The 15,158-nt window shown below is 41.7% G+C and overlaps 1 protein-coding gene across 12 annotated transcripts in view; it reads left to right on the top strand.

Moving 5' to 3' along the window:
* The window catches only part of EFCAB11 (EF-hand calcium binding domain 11), a 156,385-nt gene that overhangs the window by 45,507 nt on the left and 95,720 nt on the right, over positions 1-15,158 (top strand). The window contains exon 6 of one of the 12 annotated variants that reach the window (XM_042944062.1): positions 6,326-6,696. The exons of the other annotated variants lie outside the window; for them this stretch is intronic. Within the exon in view, the coding sequence (XP_042799996.1) occupies positions 6,326-6,362 (37 nt within the window). The 3' untranslated portion in view covers positions 6,363-6,696. Of the gene's footprint in view, positions 1-6,325; positions 6,697-15,158 lie in introns of those variants that run through there. 12 annotated transcript variants of the gene reach the window in all.

Genomic DNA, 15,158 nt, shown 5'->3' with positions numbered 1-15,158 from the left:
GAGACTCCCTTGATTTCATCCCCAAAGCCCAGGACTCTGTCTTTAGGGTCGAGTTCACAGGTGATTGCCAGTGCTGTTACTTGGGCTGTATAGACTCCTTTTATCTCAACACTTTGTCTCCTAGGATTTTCGTATTGACAGGGGTATGGACAGTGGGGCTTTTATCTGCAAATTGGCCATCAATGTCAATGTTGCAAGTTTCTGTGACTGGACCTGTTTCTTACAAAGGGCTGTGTTGGAGTGGAGGTGGGGGGAGTGGGCTACCTGCTCCTGTCTTGCTAGGGGAAGGTTCTAGTGTTTGTCTACAGAGCCTGAAATAGCCTCTGATCTGCCGTCTCTCCACCCTAAAGCTCCCGTGTTGCTTTGCAGTGGCTGCAGCCCTCCTTCAGCCCTTCTAGAATTGAAGTTTTCCGAACGGGTGGCAGACGCTTTCTTTGTTGAAATTCACTCTCCTTGGCAGTCCTCCAGGGCGCACGGCAATGCCTATTTATTTGATTTAGCTTTTGTTTGGTTCGCCTTGTATTTGGTCTGTTTTGCTTTGTGCAGATCTTTTTCTCTCCAAATTTTCATGTTTCGATTCCTTGGACCTCATTTCTATTTATTTTGCTGGCTGGCTTCGTAGTATTGCTAAAAGTTGTTTGCTTTAAGCGATCACAAAATGAGTAGCCTTAGATTCATTGGTCTTTTCTCTCGCCAGCCTGATCCATAGCATGGGAAGTAGCTCACTTTTGTTAATGATAAGAACAAAATGGCCTTTATGTTTTCCCCTTTGTCACATCCTAATACTATACCACAGTGTCCCCAGTTCTCTTTCTTTGTCGTTTCCTCTCCCCTAGCCAGTAGGCTCATGTCAGTTCCCGGGTGTCCTTCCTGCTTCTTCCCACAGGTGAAAGACGCTAAAAGTCAGACTCTCATATCTTCCGTGGGAAGCTCTCAACACTCAAAGTGACATGGATACTCAGAATACACCTAATACATTTTTTGTAAAGAACTACTACAATTTAATTTAAAAAAGAAAAGAAAGAAAGAAAGCTGTACACCACACCCCACCACCCCAAACAGGCAATTCATAGAAGAGGAAACCAGAAGAGATGCGCAAACACAAGGAAATACAATTTCACACCTACCACGTAAGCAAAAATGTAAAAGTCTGACGATATCCCAGAACACTTACACATTGCTGGTTGGGATGACTGCGTTGGACACAGCGTATACAGCTTTCAAATTTAGACCCTCTGTGGATGCTTGGTAATGTTTCCAGATCCTCCCTGGATGCCTGATCGTATGTGTGGTCCTCACCGTATACTTAACGTGCAACATGACTCCTGTCTTCTTGCCCCCAGTCACGTTAGGAGGGGTCTCTGCCCTGTGCACTTCTGTCCTCAGGCTTATGTCTTTTTCTGTCTTAGAAATAAATATGTGTTATCATCTACTGCATTGCAGACACTGGGAGTATATGAAAGGAAACAAGCCAAGCACTGCCCTGCCCTCGAGGAGCTTATAGTCCAGTTGGCGAAATAGGTAGTTAGCATCCAAGATGGTTAATCCTGAAAGGTGACTGCAAAGCATTATGGGAATGTACGGAAAGGATGCCTAATGGGGGCTGAGGATGGACATGGGGCTGACTTAAGAGAAAGCCATCGCCAGTGTGAGAGTGCAGGATGGAAATAGGCAGGGAGGGAGAGAGCGTCCTACGCAGAATCCATCTGCAGAGGTCAGCAGCAGAGCCTGGCGATTCTACCAGCTGAGAGTTCCTCCATACAGCTGGTCTGTTACTGAATCCACTCGCTCTCGTTTGTGCGGGTGGGTGGCTAGGGCCAGAAGGCTAAACACAGAGTGATGGGGCTGGAAAGGTAGCCACAGGACAAATCATGGAGGGTTTGTACATTTCAGGAAGTTTGAACTTTGTCCTGAGGGCAATGGAAAATCAGTGACAAAGTAGGGAAGTGACGTGATCAGATTTGTGGTTTGCAGTGTGGAGAGTGGAATCAAATGTGGCAAGCGTAGCTTCTATCAGGGTTGATCCCAGGGACCACCTTCCCATACTCCTCTTCTCCTTAACCCCACTGTGTGTCCTGATCAGCAGTCCAGCTTCTTGCAGTTTCCTGATTAGCACAAAGACTTGCCCTAAACTCTAACCTCTTTTCTAGCTTCCTGCCCTCAAACCCAGAACTCTGCCTTCTCCCAAGCTTCTAGCTGCACTTGTGCTAAAATAAATGAGTCATCCGGGACATCCACTAGATTATCATCGTGTGGCCCGGAGAGTCCATTACTTTGCTGACTAGCTTGGATCCCCGGGGACGTGGAGGCCAACTTGGATGTAACCTGAGCTTTGACTCCTGAAATTCATTGCAGTTCACACACTTGGCCTTTCCTGCCCAACCAGACCAGGTCAGACTTGACCTGGGAGAATTCCTGTAGCCTCTTATTTCACTAGCTATTCCACGCTGGTTTCCATTACACTCCCATGTAGGACAATAAAAATGAGAAGAGGGATTGAAGTGAGACGAATTGAACTAGCCAACAGACTTTGGGGAAGTTACTTGACCTCTGTGTGCGTCAGTCACCTCATGTGTAAGATGTAATTATGAGAGAACGTACGTCACGGAGCTGTTTGGGGGTCGTACGAGGGACCACATGGGAGGACACCGTGCGCGGCCCCTAATAGGCACCCACCGTTCATTAATGTTTTAGTGAAGGTGTCCGGCCCATCATAGAGCAAGAAACAGGAGAACATAAAAGGCTTTTGAGTTCAGCAATAATTTGCCACTACCGAATGGATAGTCATCTTGAAAGGTCTTCTCTGCCTCTCCACTGCGGATAATGGAGAGATGACAGTAATACTACACACCCCCCCCCCCCCCGCCCAGTCAGGGGTCCTGACCAAGTTGGCTTCATTTCAGATCTGAGATGTTATTCTGTTGATTTTGTTCCAGAGATCAGCTGCATTTTCGTGAAATGAAATCCCCTTTGCATTTCATCAATTGTGCTTTCTTCCAAAAGACAGTCACGGTATTTGTCTCAACTTTATAGTTTGAGCCTCCCAGGACCAGCCTTTCTTGCTTCTTAATAGTGATAATAACAGCCACTAGTTGATCAGAGAGTAGATGACAACTCTCTCTCTCTCTTGATTCATTCCACAAATGAGTTCCATATGTAAGGCACTAAAGAGGGTCCCTTCCGGTCTATAAGAGCAAATCAGACAGGACAGTCTTTCAGGGAGTGACTGTAAGATTAGGTAGAAAACAGTACGTACTGCAGAAGCACAGAAAGCTGAGAGGATTTAATTCCAGCCAGGGCAGTCCCAGAATTTAGCAACGGAGTCCGGATTTGAAAAACCCTGGGAGGAAAGGCACCCAGGGAGAGAGAGAGAACAGCACAGACGGTGAGCGGATGGAGGGGAGTGGGAGGCAGTGGTCTCGAGGACGTGATAAAATAGTGAACACGACGCGGGTGCCAAGCCCTGTCCCCAACCCTTTGCTTGTCGGTAACTCCTTTGATCCTCACAGCAGCCCTGGGAGGTGGCGACTGTTATTCCTCCCATTTTACAGATGAGGAGACCAAGGGGGGCAGAGCGGCTGGGTGACTTGGCAAAGGTCACGTGAACGGACAGAAATTGGCTGTGACCCAGACAGTCTGACCCCAGATTGGAAGCGCAAATAAGCACATCCATCTTGCAGGGGAGAACCTTTTTGTCTTTCCCTTTTATATCTCGCCCCATGTGCACCCTTGAAAGGGATTTTTCAATCTCTTTATCAATCAGGTCTACTACAGTTTACAGATTTTTGAAGGAATCATTTTATTTAAGGGCTCTTTCCAGTTCACTTTCAATGGAATAAAGATCTGGACAGCATATAAATTTTCACAGTAAAAAATAGAGCTGTATAATCTATGGCTATAACCCTTTTCAGAGACCTAAGGCTGTGGATATATGAAAACACTTTAGCTGAATTGTACACCCTTTTTATAAAATTCCCTGATTTCTGACAATTTGGTCATAAAACCTTTTGATAAAAATCTCAAAAACCTCATACTGCAAAACTGTAAAATGTGACTGTGTTAAGGGCCAAAAAAAATTCTGTATTTTAGACTGTCATGAACTGTTTAAACATCATAATGGGAAACATTTATGGCTTAAATAATTGAAGTCCACGTTTCTCAGAATCCATCTACTCTTCTCAACCTTTTGTTAGACCTTCAGACAAATCACCAAAGTGACTGGCTTGAGTTTCTCCATTCCTCTGTCTTCTCCATGGTGGGGGAGTGGGATGTGCCCTGGGCTGTCATTCAGCTGTTCAGGCTTGGAGCCCATATTGTGGGGAACTGACTCGGGCATGTCTGTTAACTTCCCTATACTTCGGTTGCCTCTCCTTCTAGCTTTAAATACCTTGATTCTCTGTTTTCATACCTTTTGTTGGATTACTCTTTAAAAAAGATTCTTGTTTACATTTATTTATTTTTGGGAGACAGAGGGAGACAGAGCACAAGTGGGCAAGAGGCAGGGAGAGAATGAGACACAGAATCCGAAACAAGCTCCAGGCTCTGAGCCATCAGCACAGAGCCCGATGCGAGGCTCGAATTCACAAACTGTGAGATCATGACCTGAGCCGAAGTCGGACGTTTAACTGACTGAGCCACCCAGGCCCCCTTGTTGGCTTGCTCTTTAAAGAAAACAGTGATTCTAATGTCTTTGGCAAGAAATGAAAAAAATGCAAATAATTTGCTCATCAGTGTCATCAAACATCGTCAATTTCAGCATTATTTAACAAATGTTTATTAAGCACTTACTATGTGCATGATAAATTATGTGTTTCGCTGCCCAGCATTACCAGTCATGACAATGTTAAATCCTCAGATTTACTTGGAATTTACCTTCTCTGTTTCCCCATTCTCATGTCTGCATTATATACTATAGAATCTTATACTCTTTATTTAATCTTATTTTCTTATATCCCAAGCAAACAGAGCCAAAGAGAAAACTCTAATCTCAAAGGGATCCTTAGCATGTTGCAAATTATGATTAAATCGTATTCTTTCCATTTTTTTTCGGTGTTAAGCAGCCCCATTTCAACCTACCGGAAAAACCATAGCCGTCAGATGTTCGCATCTAATCCAGATGGGTCAGCTGACATACTAGTTTTAATGGTTTGCAGTGATAAATTTGTCATCGGATTGGAGCCTTTCTCTGGGTTGTAAATTGCTCAGACTCAAATGCTATGGAAAATTTACAAGGACTGCCGTTAGAATAGAATGTTTTAAGTTACCTCAGTTGTACTTGGCGGGGGCGGGGGGGGGGGAACCTGGTAAAGGGTGTATCAGATAACCGTAAGTTCACGTGGCAAAAAAACAGCTACTGGGCTGCTTGTCAAATAATAAACTGGATAATGATGATGGCAAAAGCACCTGTCATTTTTTGATTGCCAGGCATTGCCACTATTCCATTCACTCCTCACAATAAGCTAATGAGTTGTACACCATTGTTATGATTCCTATTTCACAGATAAGAAAACTGAGCTTAGAGAAGTTAAATAATGTTCCCAAAGCCACACGGTTAATGAATAGCTGGCAATGCTCTAAGTTGCTTGTTGTCACCCTCTGTTCATCATATTTAAAGTGAGAGCCATTATCCTTATCCTCAAGTCAGCTCTTTCTTTCTATTTCTGTCAGTGATACCATGATTTTCCCAGCTTCACTTGTGCAGTCAGCATTGATCTTTCCTTTTCTGCCCTGGCTCTTCATTTGTTCAGCCACTGGTCCCTTTGCTCGTGCAGTGTCTTTCTGCTGTCAACCCCTCTTCCCATGACGTTGGTGTAGTAAGTGTCTGCGCCCCGCTTATAAGGGTGCGTGCTAAAGGCACCCTCTGCCCCCTCTCCTCAGGTTCTTCTAACTTCTCTCCTGATGAGCTATGACCTTCACTCATCATGCGCATGACTCCTTTCTGGGATGTCCCTTCCTCTGCATCCTTCTCTGTGAGCCCTTCCGGCGAGGTTGGGTTCCCTCCTCTGTTGCGTGACCCGATGCGTCCGTTCCTCAGTGACTGTCCCCTCTTCTCAGTGTTCGTGATGGTACTTCTTTATCTCATTGTGCACTGAGCACGTGCCACCTGCCTTGCATGCCATACAGCTCCTCCTGCCTGTGATCTGCCTCTCTCTCCCAGTGGTGCTTAGGACCCCTCATGAACATCTGGAACATTGCTGTGTGCCCGGAAGTGCACGTTTCCAGGCCCCACGTGCATGTATGAGGACAGCAGCTTTTATGGTAACTGTATGGTAATTCATTGAGTCACGAACTCTCCCATTAATGCCCCAAACCTTATTATTCACAGACCCAGTTCACTGGAAAAGGAGCACAAGCATTCATGAGGCGGTCGGTTGTTTGCAAAGATGGCGGTAACAACTCCCTCCACCCCTTCCCTGTGGGCACCCTCCTTTGCAGAGTACCGTGGCTCCTCCCATCAAGAGGTGGAGTTTTCCTCCACTGTCTGAGTCTGAGCTGACTTTGTGACTTAATTTGACCAAAGGATGTAGCAAAAAGTAGCAAACCACCAAAACCTGAGGGTCACATTGGGAATCCCCCTCTCCAAGGATCCCTTCGGAAGCCATGCCTTTAGCTCCATCAGCCACAGAGGTTTCGTCCCACTGTGTGCACACAGAGGTGGTTTGAGAGGCTTCTTTAATGACAGTGCATTTTAAAGTTCTGCACCTCGGGGTGCCTGGGTGGCTCAGTCAGTTAAGCGTCCGACTTCAGCTCAGGTCACGATCTCGCGGTCCGTGAGTTCGAGCCCCGCGTCAGGCTCTGGGCTGATGGCTCAGAGCCTGGAGCCAGCTTCCAATTCTGTGTCTCCCTCTCTCTCTGCCCCTCCCCCGTTCATGCTCTGTCTCTCTCTGTCTCAAAAATAAACGTTAAAAAAAATTAAAAAAAAAAATAAAGTTCTGCATCTCTATAGAAAGGGTCTTAAAAGTAGGTAATAAATTATGATTGTTTACACACTCTAATACTACAATTCTGTGTTGTCTCTATAATTTCCTAAATGTAATCCAAAGCTAACATTGATTTTAAAAATGCTAATATTTTCACAAGGCTCAGTTAAAAAAAAAAGCGCTTGTGTTCTTGGTTTGCAAACACCTGGAATTTCCCCTCCCTTCTCTCCTGCCCATTCTGTGGAAACAAGGCCTGTATTTGCCAAATAGCAAAACAGCCTTTATTTGACAATGTATGTTTTACTTTTGTGCCGCCGTTGAATCCCACTAACATTTTCTTTCACGGAAAATGACCATTTCTTCCAAGAGTATGTGATTTTTTTTTTCAAATGCATGAAGTTTTAAAAATGAAACTTCATTTCAGACAGAATGATCTCTGGTTTTATGAAAGTGGAATATTTTTTACGGTTCTGTGGCTGTTCATCATTTTAAAACCTATTAGTTGTAACAGGTCAGCTTGAAAAATGAGGAGTTTTAAATTTAACTTAGACAAAATACCTCACGATAGATTCTGAAACTGCGCCAGTAAAACTGTGTTTAAATGACTCTTGAATTTGTTTCTTAAGGGATAGTTTTCTCCTTTAAATGTGTATTTGGTAAAGCACAGTAATTCAAATTCTGGTAGATGTGTAGGACTTCCAGATTCATGCATAACGCAGACAGCACTGTTTGCGGGGCTTTGACTCCTAATGACTGACCTAATGTGTTGTGTCTCCTTTTTCTGGCTGAGAGAAGGGATCTCATTTATAAGCATTTTATTCAGTAATATGTTCATATTGCGTTTTGCCTCATACGATTTCTCAGACTACAAGAATACCTGCGACATACGGAGATAGCTCCTATCATCGCTAGCAAAGTACAAGGTAATTTGGATAGAAAATACGTAATGTAATAGCTGTAGTCACAGAATATAATTAAATTAGTGCCTAGTGTAAAAATAGTGAAAGGATTTATTTTTAGTTTTTAATGGATCAGATGAATGTGATTAAAATATGTAAATTAAATAACAGCATTCATTTCCGTGCTGTTCTCTGTGGCTTCGGCTCTCGCTAGTCTGTATCATGAGGAGTCCATTTTCTTCTCCCCTCCCCCATTTTCCAGTAAACCCAGTATTCAAGACCGTGAATTTGGTAAAATAGGGAATGCATTTGTTACATGCTTCAAAGCCTTAAAATGGAGGGATTCATTCATCCATTTAGGAAACAGTTTTTTAGTACCTACTGTGCACCTAGTCCCTTTCAGGGTGCTTGCGGGGAGAGCTGTGAGCAAAGCAAACAAGGTCCCTGCTCTCAAGGAATTGAGTTTAGTTGTAAGACGACAGGCAGTAACTGAGTAAACGAGTTAACCTCAGATACGGATAACATGCTATGAGGAAGGTAAAATAATACTTGAGAGAATGACTGAGGGGGAGGTGGGTAGTTTTAGACGGGGAGGCTAGGGAAGGCCTTTTTGAAGGGTAACCTTTGAATAAGACGGAAGTGATGAAAAGCTGACTGGGAGGAGAGCCACCCAGAAACCGGAAGAGCATTTGAAAAGGCTCCAGGGACGCCTGGGGGGCTCAGTCAGTTAATTAAGCGTCTGACTTCTGCTAGGGTCATGATCTCATAGTTCGTGGGTTCGAGCCCCGCGTCGGGCTCTGCGCTGACAGCTCAGAGCCTGGAGCCTGCTTCGGATTCTGTGTCTCCCTCTCTCTCTGCCCCATCCCGCTCACTCTCTGTCTGTCTCTGTCTCTCAAAAATAAAAGTTAAAAAAAAAAAAAAAATTGAAAAGGCTCTGAAGCGGGTGTAAACTTGGCAGGATAGGGAAAGTAAAAGACAACCAGAGTGGCTGGATTGCAGTGAGTAAGAGCAGGATTGGGGGTGAGACTCGAAAAGTAGATGGGGGCACAATGACACACAATGACACATGGATGCCCCTCCACAGGATGTTATATCATGCAGTTACTATATTTTACTATATCATACCACGTTCTGTGTTTTATTATATATCCTATCGTATTGTGTATATGGTATTACTATTACTTATTTTTGTAACCTTCTCTAAGGTTATAAACCTTGTAAAGAGAGAGATGAAAGGTTAAAGAAGGACATTAAGGATCCTCAGGAAGTGTAGGTTTTCTGAGCATTTCCAGTATACAAAGTCACAGCAGTGGGCCGTAGTATCCTTTTTGGTATCCCCACCATCTTCCCACATTAGTTTCTAGTTATCAGTGAAGTTCAGTTCAGTGGATGTCCAGAGTCCATGCTGGGCACAAGGGACTAAATCTCCTGGGCTGTTACGGATGAACGTGGCAGAAAATGTGATAGACCCTCCCTGGAAGGCAACTTTCCTGGATTGTATCGATCATTTCAGTCCGTGGTCAGCTACCTTTTATAACGTCTTTTTTATCCTTAGGTTACAAATTGTAAAATGATTTGAAGGACCAGATGCCTAATCTAAATGTCAGTGATTTGTAATGTTAATGTAGTCTTCATTTGTTCCTCTTCATTGGAGACACAAGACTTGAAAAAATGATTTTGAGACCTGCATGGGCATCAGTCCCCAAAGGGTTTATCACTTGAATTATTTTTCTCCTTGAGGAAGGAACTTGTTAAAAATTAGCAATTTAGGGACATTGGGTGGCTCAGTCAGTTAAACGTCGACTCTTGATTTCTGCTCAGGTCATGACCTCATGGTTCGTGAGATCGAGCTTTGCATCAGGCTCTGCACTGACAGCATGGTGCCTGCTTGGGTATCTTTCTCCCCTTCTCTCTCCCTCTCTGTCTGGCTCTCACCCATTCGTGTGAGGGCACACTCTCTTTCAAAATAAATAAACTTTATTTAAAAAATTAACAATTTAGGGGCGCCTGGGTGGCTCAGTTGGTTAAGCGTCCAACTTTGGCTCAGGTCATGATCTCATGGTTTGTGGGTTCGAGCCCCACATTGGGTTCTGTGCCGACAGCTCAGAGCCTGGAGCCTGCTTCGGATTCTGTGTCTCCCTCTCACTCTGCCCCTCCCGGACTTGTGCTCTGTATCTCTGTCTCTCAAAAATAAATAAACATTTAAAAAAAATTAACAAGTAAATACAATACATGAAAGCTTAAAAAATATGTGCACTTTTAAATGAAGCAACACAGATTTGTAGACTCTGTTCTATTACGCTTATGATTCAGGGTGTCTGAGTTAGACTAGGGGATCAGGAAACAATACAGACCATCTCCTTTCTGTGTGTCTTCAGACCATCTTAGTCACGATATACTGACTTACAATTTCCACTGAATTAAACTTTCTAGTGATTTATAAGGCATTGAAATGCATTACTAAGAACACTTACTGAGTCTTCCTTCAGAGATAATTAATAAAAAGATTTTGTTATCAAAGGCAACAATTTAGGGTTCCTTCTGGCAAAGGTAAGTTCTAGAAGTTTCCATGGTTTGCTGCTAGTAACTCCATTCCTTGGATGATTGCTTGGCTTTATTCTTTCTGACTCTCATTCTGTGGTTTAATGGATTTTCCCCATTTAAAATAAAACTGTAGATGCCAGTGCTACATTTAGTGTCTATGTCCAGGCATGGGCAATGTCTCTTTTCACTGACTTTGTTCCAGGGGTTCTGGAAAGGAGCTGACCAGGCCTCACTGTGACAGGGCATAGTTTTTTCAGCTCCACCCCTCATTCTCTTGTAGATGTACGTGTGGTATGTCAGTGTGTGTCACATATATGTAAAATCACCGAGGCAGAAAAAAAAGTGCATATAAGAAACAAAACATTCCATTTCAAATGTGGTTGAAACCATCCTGGGGAGCCCTGCCTGCTGGCCTTTCCCTTCCTCTGCCCCAGAGATAATCACTATCCTGAATTTTTAAGCTCACTCACGTGTGCCTTTATATTTTATGACACAGATTTATGTGTTTTAGGTAATATATAGTATTGTTTTATTTATTTTTAAGCCTTACATAAACTCAGATTGCTTTTTCTCTAATCGTTATATTTTGGAGACTTACTTACGTTAATATACACGTATCATTCATTTTCTGCTGCAAAGTATTCTGTTGGGGCTGGAGGGGCACAGTAGCCTAGCACCCTCTTTTGCCATCCAGAGTAAATCGGGAAATAAATGCAAGTGTTACGAGTAGTAGCTAAAAATGTCAGCACTGTCTGTGGGATGGCTCTGTTGAAGGGGTGGATGTGCTGGATTGCAGCCAGAATGAAATAGGTTTCCCCTCAGACACAGGCACCCCACATGAAAGCCTGCCGCTATGGCACTGGGGAGCAGAGCACTGTGCATGCCCCCACAGTCAGGTGGCTCTTACAGAGAAAAGGAGGAGGTACGCCAATTAGGTAAGTCACTTCTCTAGGAGGAATGGGTGAGGACAAGGGGAGAGGCTGGGAATATTACTCCAAAAGAGGTTCCTCTGCATGGAAATATAAAGATGGAGAATCTCTGCAAGATTGACCTAACTTATCAAATTCCTTTACATTGTAGAATTTAAGGCTTAAAGTTTAAATCATAATGCCCAAATTCTCATTTTTTGCCTCCACTAGTGTAATTACATGAAAGGCTGTATACCACAAAACACCTCTGATCTATCAAAAAGCAAATTCATCGACCACTTGGAAACTGTCTATGTGTAACAAACCTTTTCCATTTTAACTAATCCGATGGTAATGCTGTATTAATGCTTTTATTCTCTCCTCAGAGCCTGTAGACATTGTTGTCATCCAAAGGCACTCAAGTACTAAATTACATATCATGCTACTTAGATAAGGAAATTGCATCATGATTTTCTTAATTCTTTGTAAGAGTGGTTTCTTAAAGGGTCACAGACTTTCACCAACGGAAAGATCCCTAAAACTTGGTACAGTCTCTTATTTTACACATGTGAGGTTCAATGACCCATCCAAGGTCACACATCTAAGCAGACATAGGTCAAGTTTGGGACTCAGGTCTGTCAGCCCTGGTGCAGCGGGCTCCCCATTGCAATGGTGTCTTAGTCCATTCAGGCTGCTGTAACAGAAGACTACGGACGGGGTGGGGGGCGGGGATAGGGGAAGGCTTAAGCAACAGATATTTATTTCTTACAGTTCCAGAGGCCGGAAAGTCTTAAGATCTAGGGGCTGACAGTTCTGGGTTCTGGTGAGAACTTGCTTCCTGGTTCATAGGCAGCTGCCTTCTTGCTGTATCCTCACATAGTAGAAGAGGCAAAGGAGTTCTCTGGGGTCCCTTATATAAGGGCACTAATCCCAGAATGAAGGCTCCACCCTCATAACCTAAGCATCCCGAGAAGCCCCCCCCCAAATACCGTCACATTGGGGATTAGGTTTCAATATATGAATTTTGAGAAGACAAAACATTCTGTCTATGCAAATGGATTATAAAATTATAGCTTTATTCTCTATTTTTATCATGTTGATGTGTATTTTTACAGCTAGATTTCCTTGACTGATAGGTTTCGGTGCATTTTGCTTTTTCATTGCTGGCATCTTTTTTGTTTCTCAACACTGAAGGAACTGTTTATCATACTTCATTAAATTAGCCTTATGGAAGTAATGTGTACTCTTTTCCTTCCTTATTTTCTACTGGTGTTTACTTGCTAGTCTTTCCAACAGGTTGTGTAAATAAGTGAAGTGTGAAGATAAATTATTCCAAAATGGCGTATCAACAGTTTGCGTACATTAAAACTATGATGTAATAGTTTGAATCTGATGTAATAAGATGTAAATTTGTAAATGTACGTACTTATTTTTTTAATATACTTTTTCCATGCATAGCTATCTTTTATTTAAGTTAGTGTGTTTAATAATACAATGAGCGCATTCAATCCAAGAACTAAAATACTACCGTTAACTCCCATTTATTTAGGTTCCCCTCCATTCTGTTTCCCTGCTTTCCTCCCATAGGACCCACTACCCCAAATTGAGTGTTTATTATTCCTTTGGTTTAAACACACACACACACACACACACACACAAATACATATATGTATATACACATACACACCCATATGTATTTCCCTAACGTTTAAACTTTCTCATTTTAAAACTATATAAAAAAGGTGTCAAATGTTTGTAGTCTTTAGTGACATGCTTTTTTCACTCAGTGATATGTTTCTAATATTTATCCCTGGTTTGTGTGGAATTAGAATTCACTCATTTTAAATGTGTGTAACGGTCCATTGTATGAATTTACCGTAATTTATCTATTCTTCTATTGATGGGCATTTTGTTTTTCCCCCTAGATTTGCCTGTTTTTGCTATTACTAGTAACACTGTATGGAGAGTCTTTTTTATTTTTTATTTTATTTTAGAGAAAGACCGTGAGTAGGGAGGAGGGGCACAGGGAGAGAGAGACGCTCAGCACAAAGCCTAATGTAGGGCTTAATCCCATGACCCTGGGATCATGACCTGAGCCAAAATCAAGAGACAGACACTCAACTGACTGAGCCACCCTGGTGCTCCCTTTATGGACAATCTTGTACCATAATTCCTCATGCCCATGTGCAAGTGATTCTCTTAGGAGTAGAATCCCTGGGTTATGAGGTATGCAAATGTTTACATAAATAGTGCCAACGTTTTATAATGCCAAATGATATTTCCAAATCATCCCATTAATTTGCAGTCTCATCAATGTATGAGAGAATCTGTTGACCTGCACCCTCTCCAACACTTGGTATTATTAGACTTTTTAATCTTCTCTAATGGAGTGGGTATAGTATCTTGTTGTGGGCTTGATTTTATATTTATATTAATAGTGGATCATCTAACATATGTCTTCATGTTTATTGGTCTCTTCTGTGACATATCTGTCCATGGTTTGTACCTCTTTTTCAGTTGTATTTATTGATTTGACCATGCTCTTTATAGATGTTCTCAGTACAAATATTTTGTCATTTTAACAGATACATTCTCCCATTTTGTGGCTTATCTTTTCACTATCTTCAGATATCTTTTGAAACATGAATTAATTTGGTTGAATTTGTGAATCTTTTTTGTAGTAGGGTGATTGTGTCTTATTTAAGAAACTCTTATTTCAAGGTCAGAGAGGCACCCATATTTTCTTCATAAAAGCTAAAGTTTTGCTCTTGAAAATTAAGTCCTTCATACTTTAGAGTAAATTTTTGAGTATTGCGTGGTGTGTTGGAACTTTTTCCATATGGTTAATCATTATTTTCAGGTTTTTTTTTTTTGACTGTGCCCTTTTTTCTGTACATCTCTGCCACACTGCCTCTGTTCCTGTGTTTTCTGTTCTGTTCAATTGGTCACCAAACACCAATTCTGCGATGTCTTCATAAAATCTTAATATCAGTAGGGCAAGTGTCCCTCTTTACTTTTCTTCTTCAGCAGTGTATTGATTATATCCCATTCTCTGCTTTTCCATATAAATTCTAGAGCTGGCTTGTGAAGAGCCAAAAAAAAAAAAAGACCCTGTTCATATTTTAATTAACATTTCATTGAGTCTACAAATCAATTTCTCAATTTCTAGAGAATTAATATCTTACTAATATTGTCTTCCTATCCATGAATATGGTGTATTTTCCATTTAATTATTTTTTTAAAACCTTTCCAAAAAGTTTTATAATTTTCTATACCATCATACTATCACCGTCATAATCATTATATTTTTCAGTTTTATAAGGTTTTCTAATTTCCAGGCCTTATTCTATTATTTTGTATTCAGTATTCACAACAACCTTATGAGGTAGGTCCTAGTAACAGGAGATATTTTACACAGGAAACTGAGGCACGTAGTGGTCAATTGACTCACCTCTGATCAAACAGCTAGTAAATGGCAGAGGCAGGATCTGAGCCAAGGTGCTTAGTACAGAATTTGTGTTTTTCATCACTAATCTGTATTACAAATAGATTTTTTCTTGTGTTGGATTGAGTCCGACATACTTTATTGAGATATAATTGACATACAACATTGTGTAAATTTAAGTCATACAGTGTGCTGATTTGATACATTTATGTCTTGCAATATGATTACCACAGTAGCATTAGCTTATGTTTATATCACGTCACACGATGATCATTTCCATTTTGTGGTGAGAACAAAGTCTAGTTCCTTATCAGTTTTGAAGTTCATCACACAGTATTTTATAGTTCTTGTTACCATTCAAATGGTAGCTTTTGAAAATGGTTTTAAAATTACTTGTAAAAACAAATAGAAACATACCTGATTTTTGTATATTGATATAATA

This window comes from Panthera leo, chromosome B3 (assembly GCF_018350215.1).
Source record: "Panthera leo isolate Ple1 chromosome B3, P.leo_Ple1_pat1.1, whole genome shotgun sequence".
Classification (NCBI taxonomy): Eukaryota; Metazoa; Chordata; class Mammalia; order Carnivora; family Felidae; genus Panthera; species Panthera leo.
Note: the sequence above shows the minus strand (reverse complement) of the source record. Positions and strands in the feature narration are given on the sequence as shown.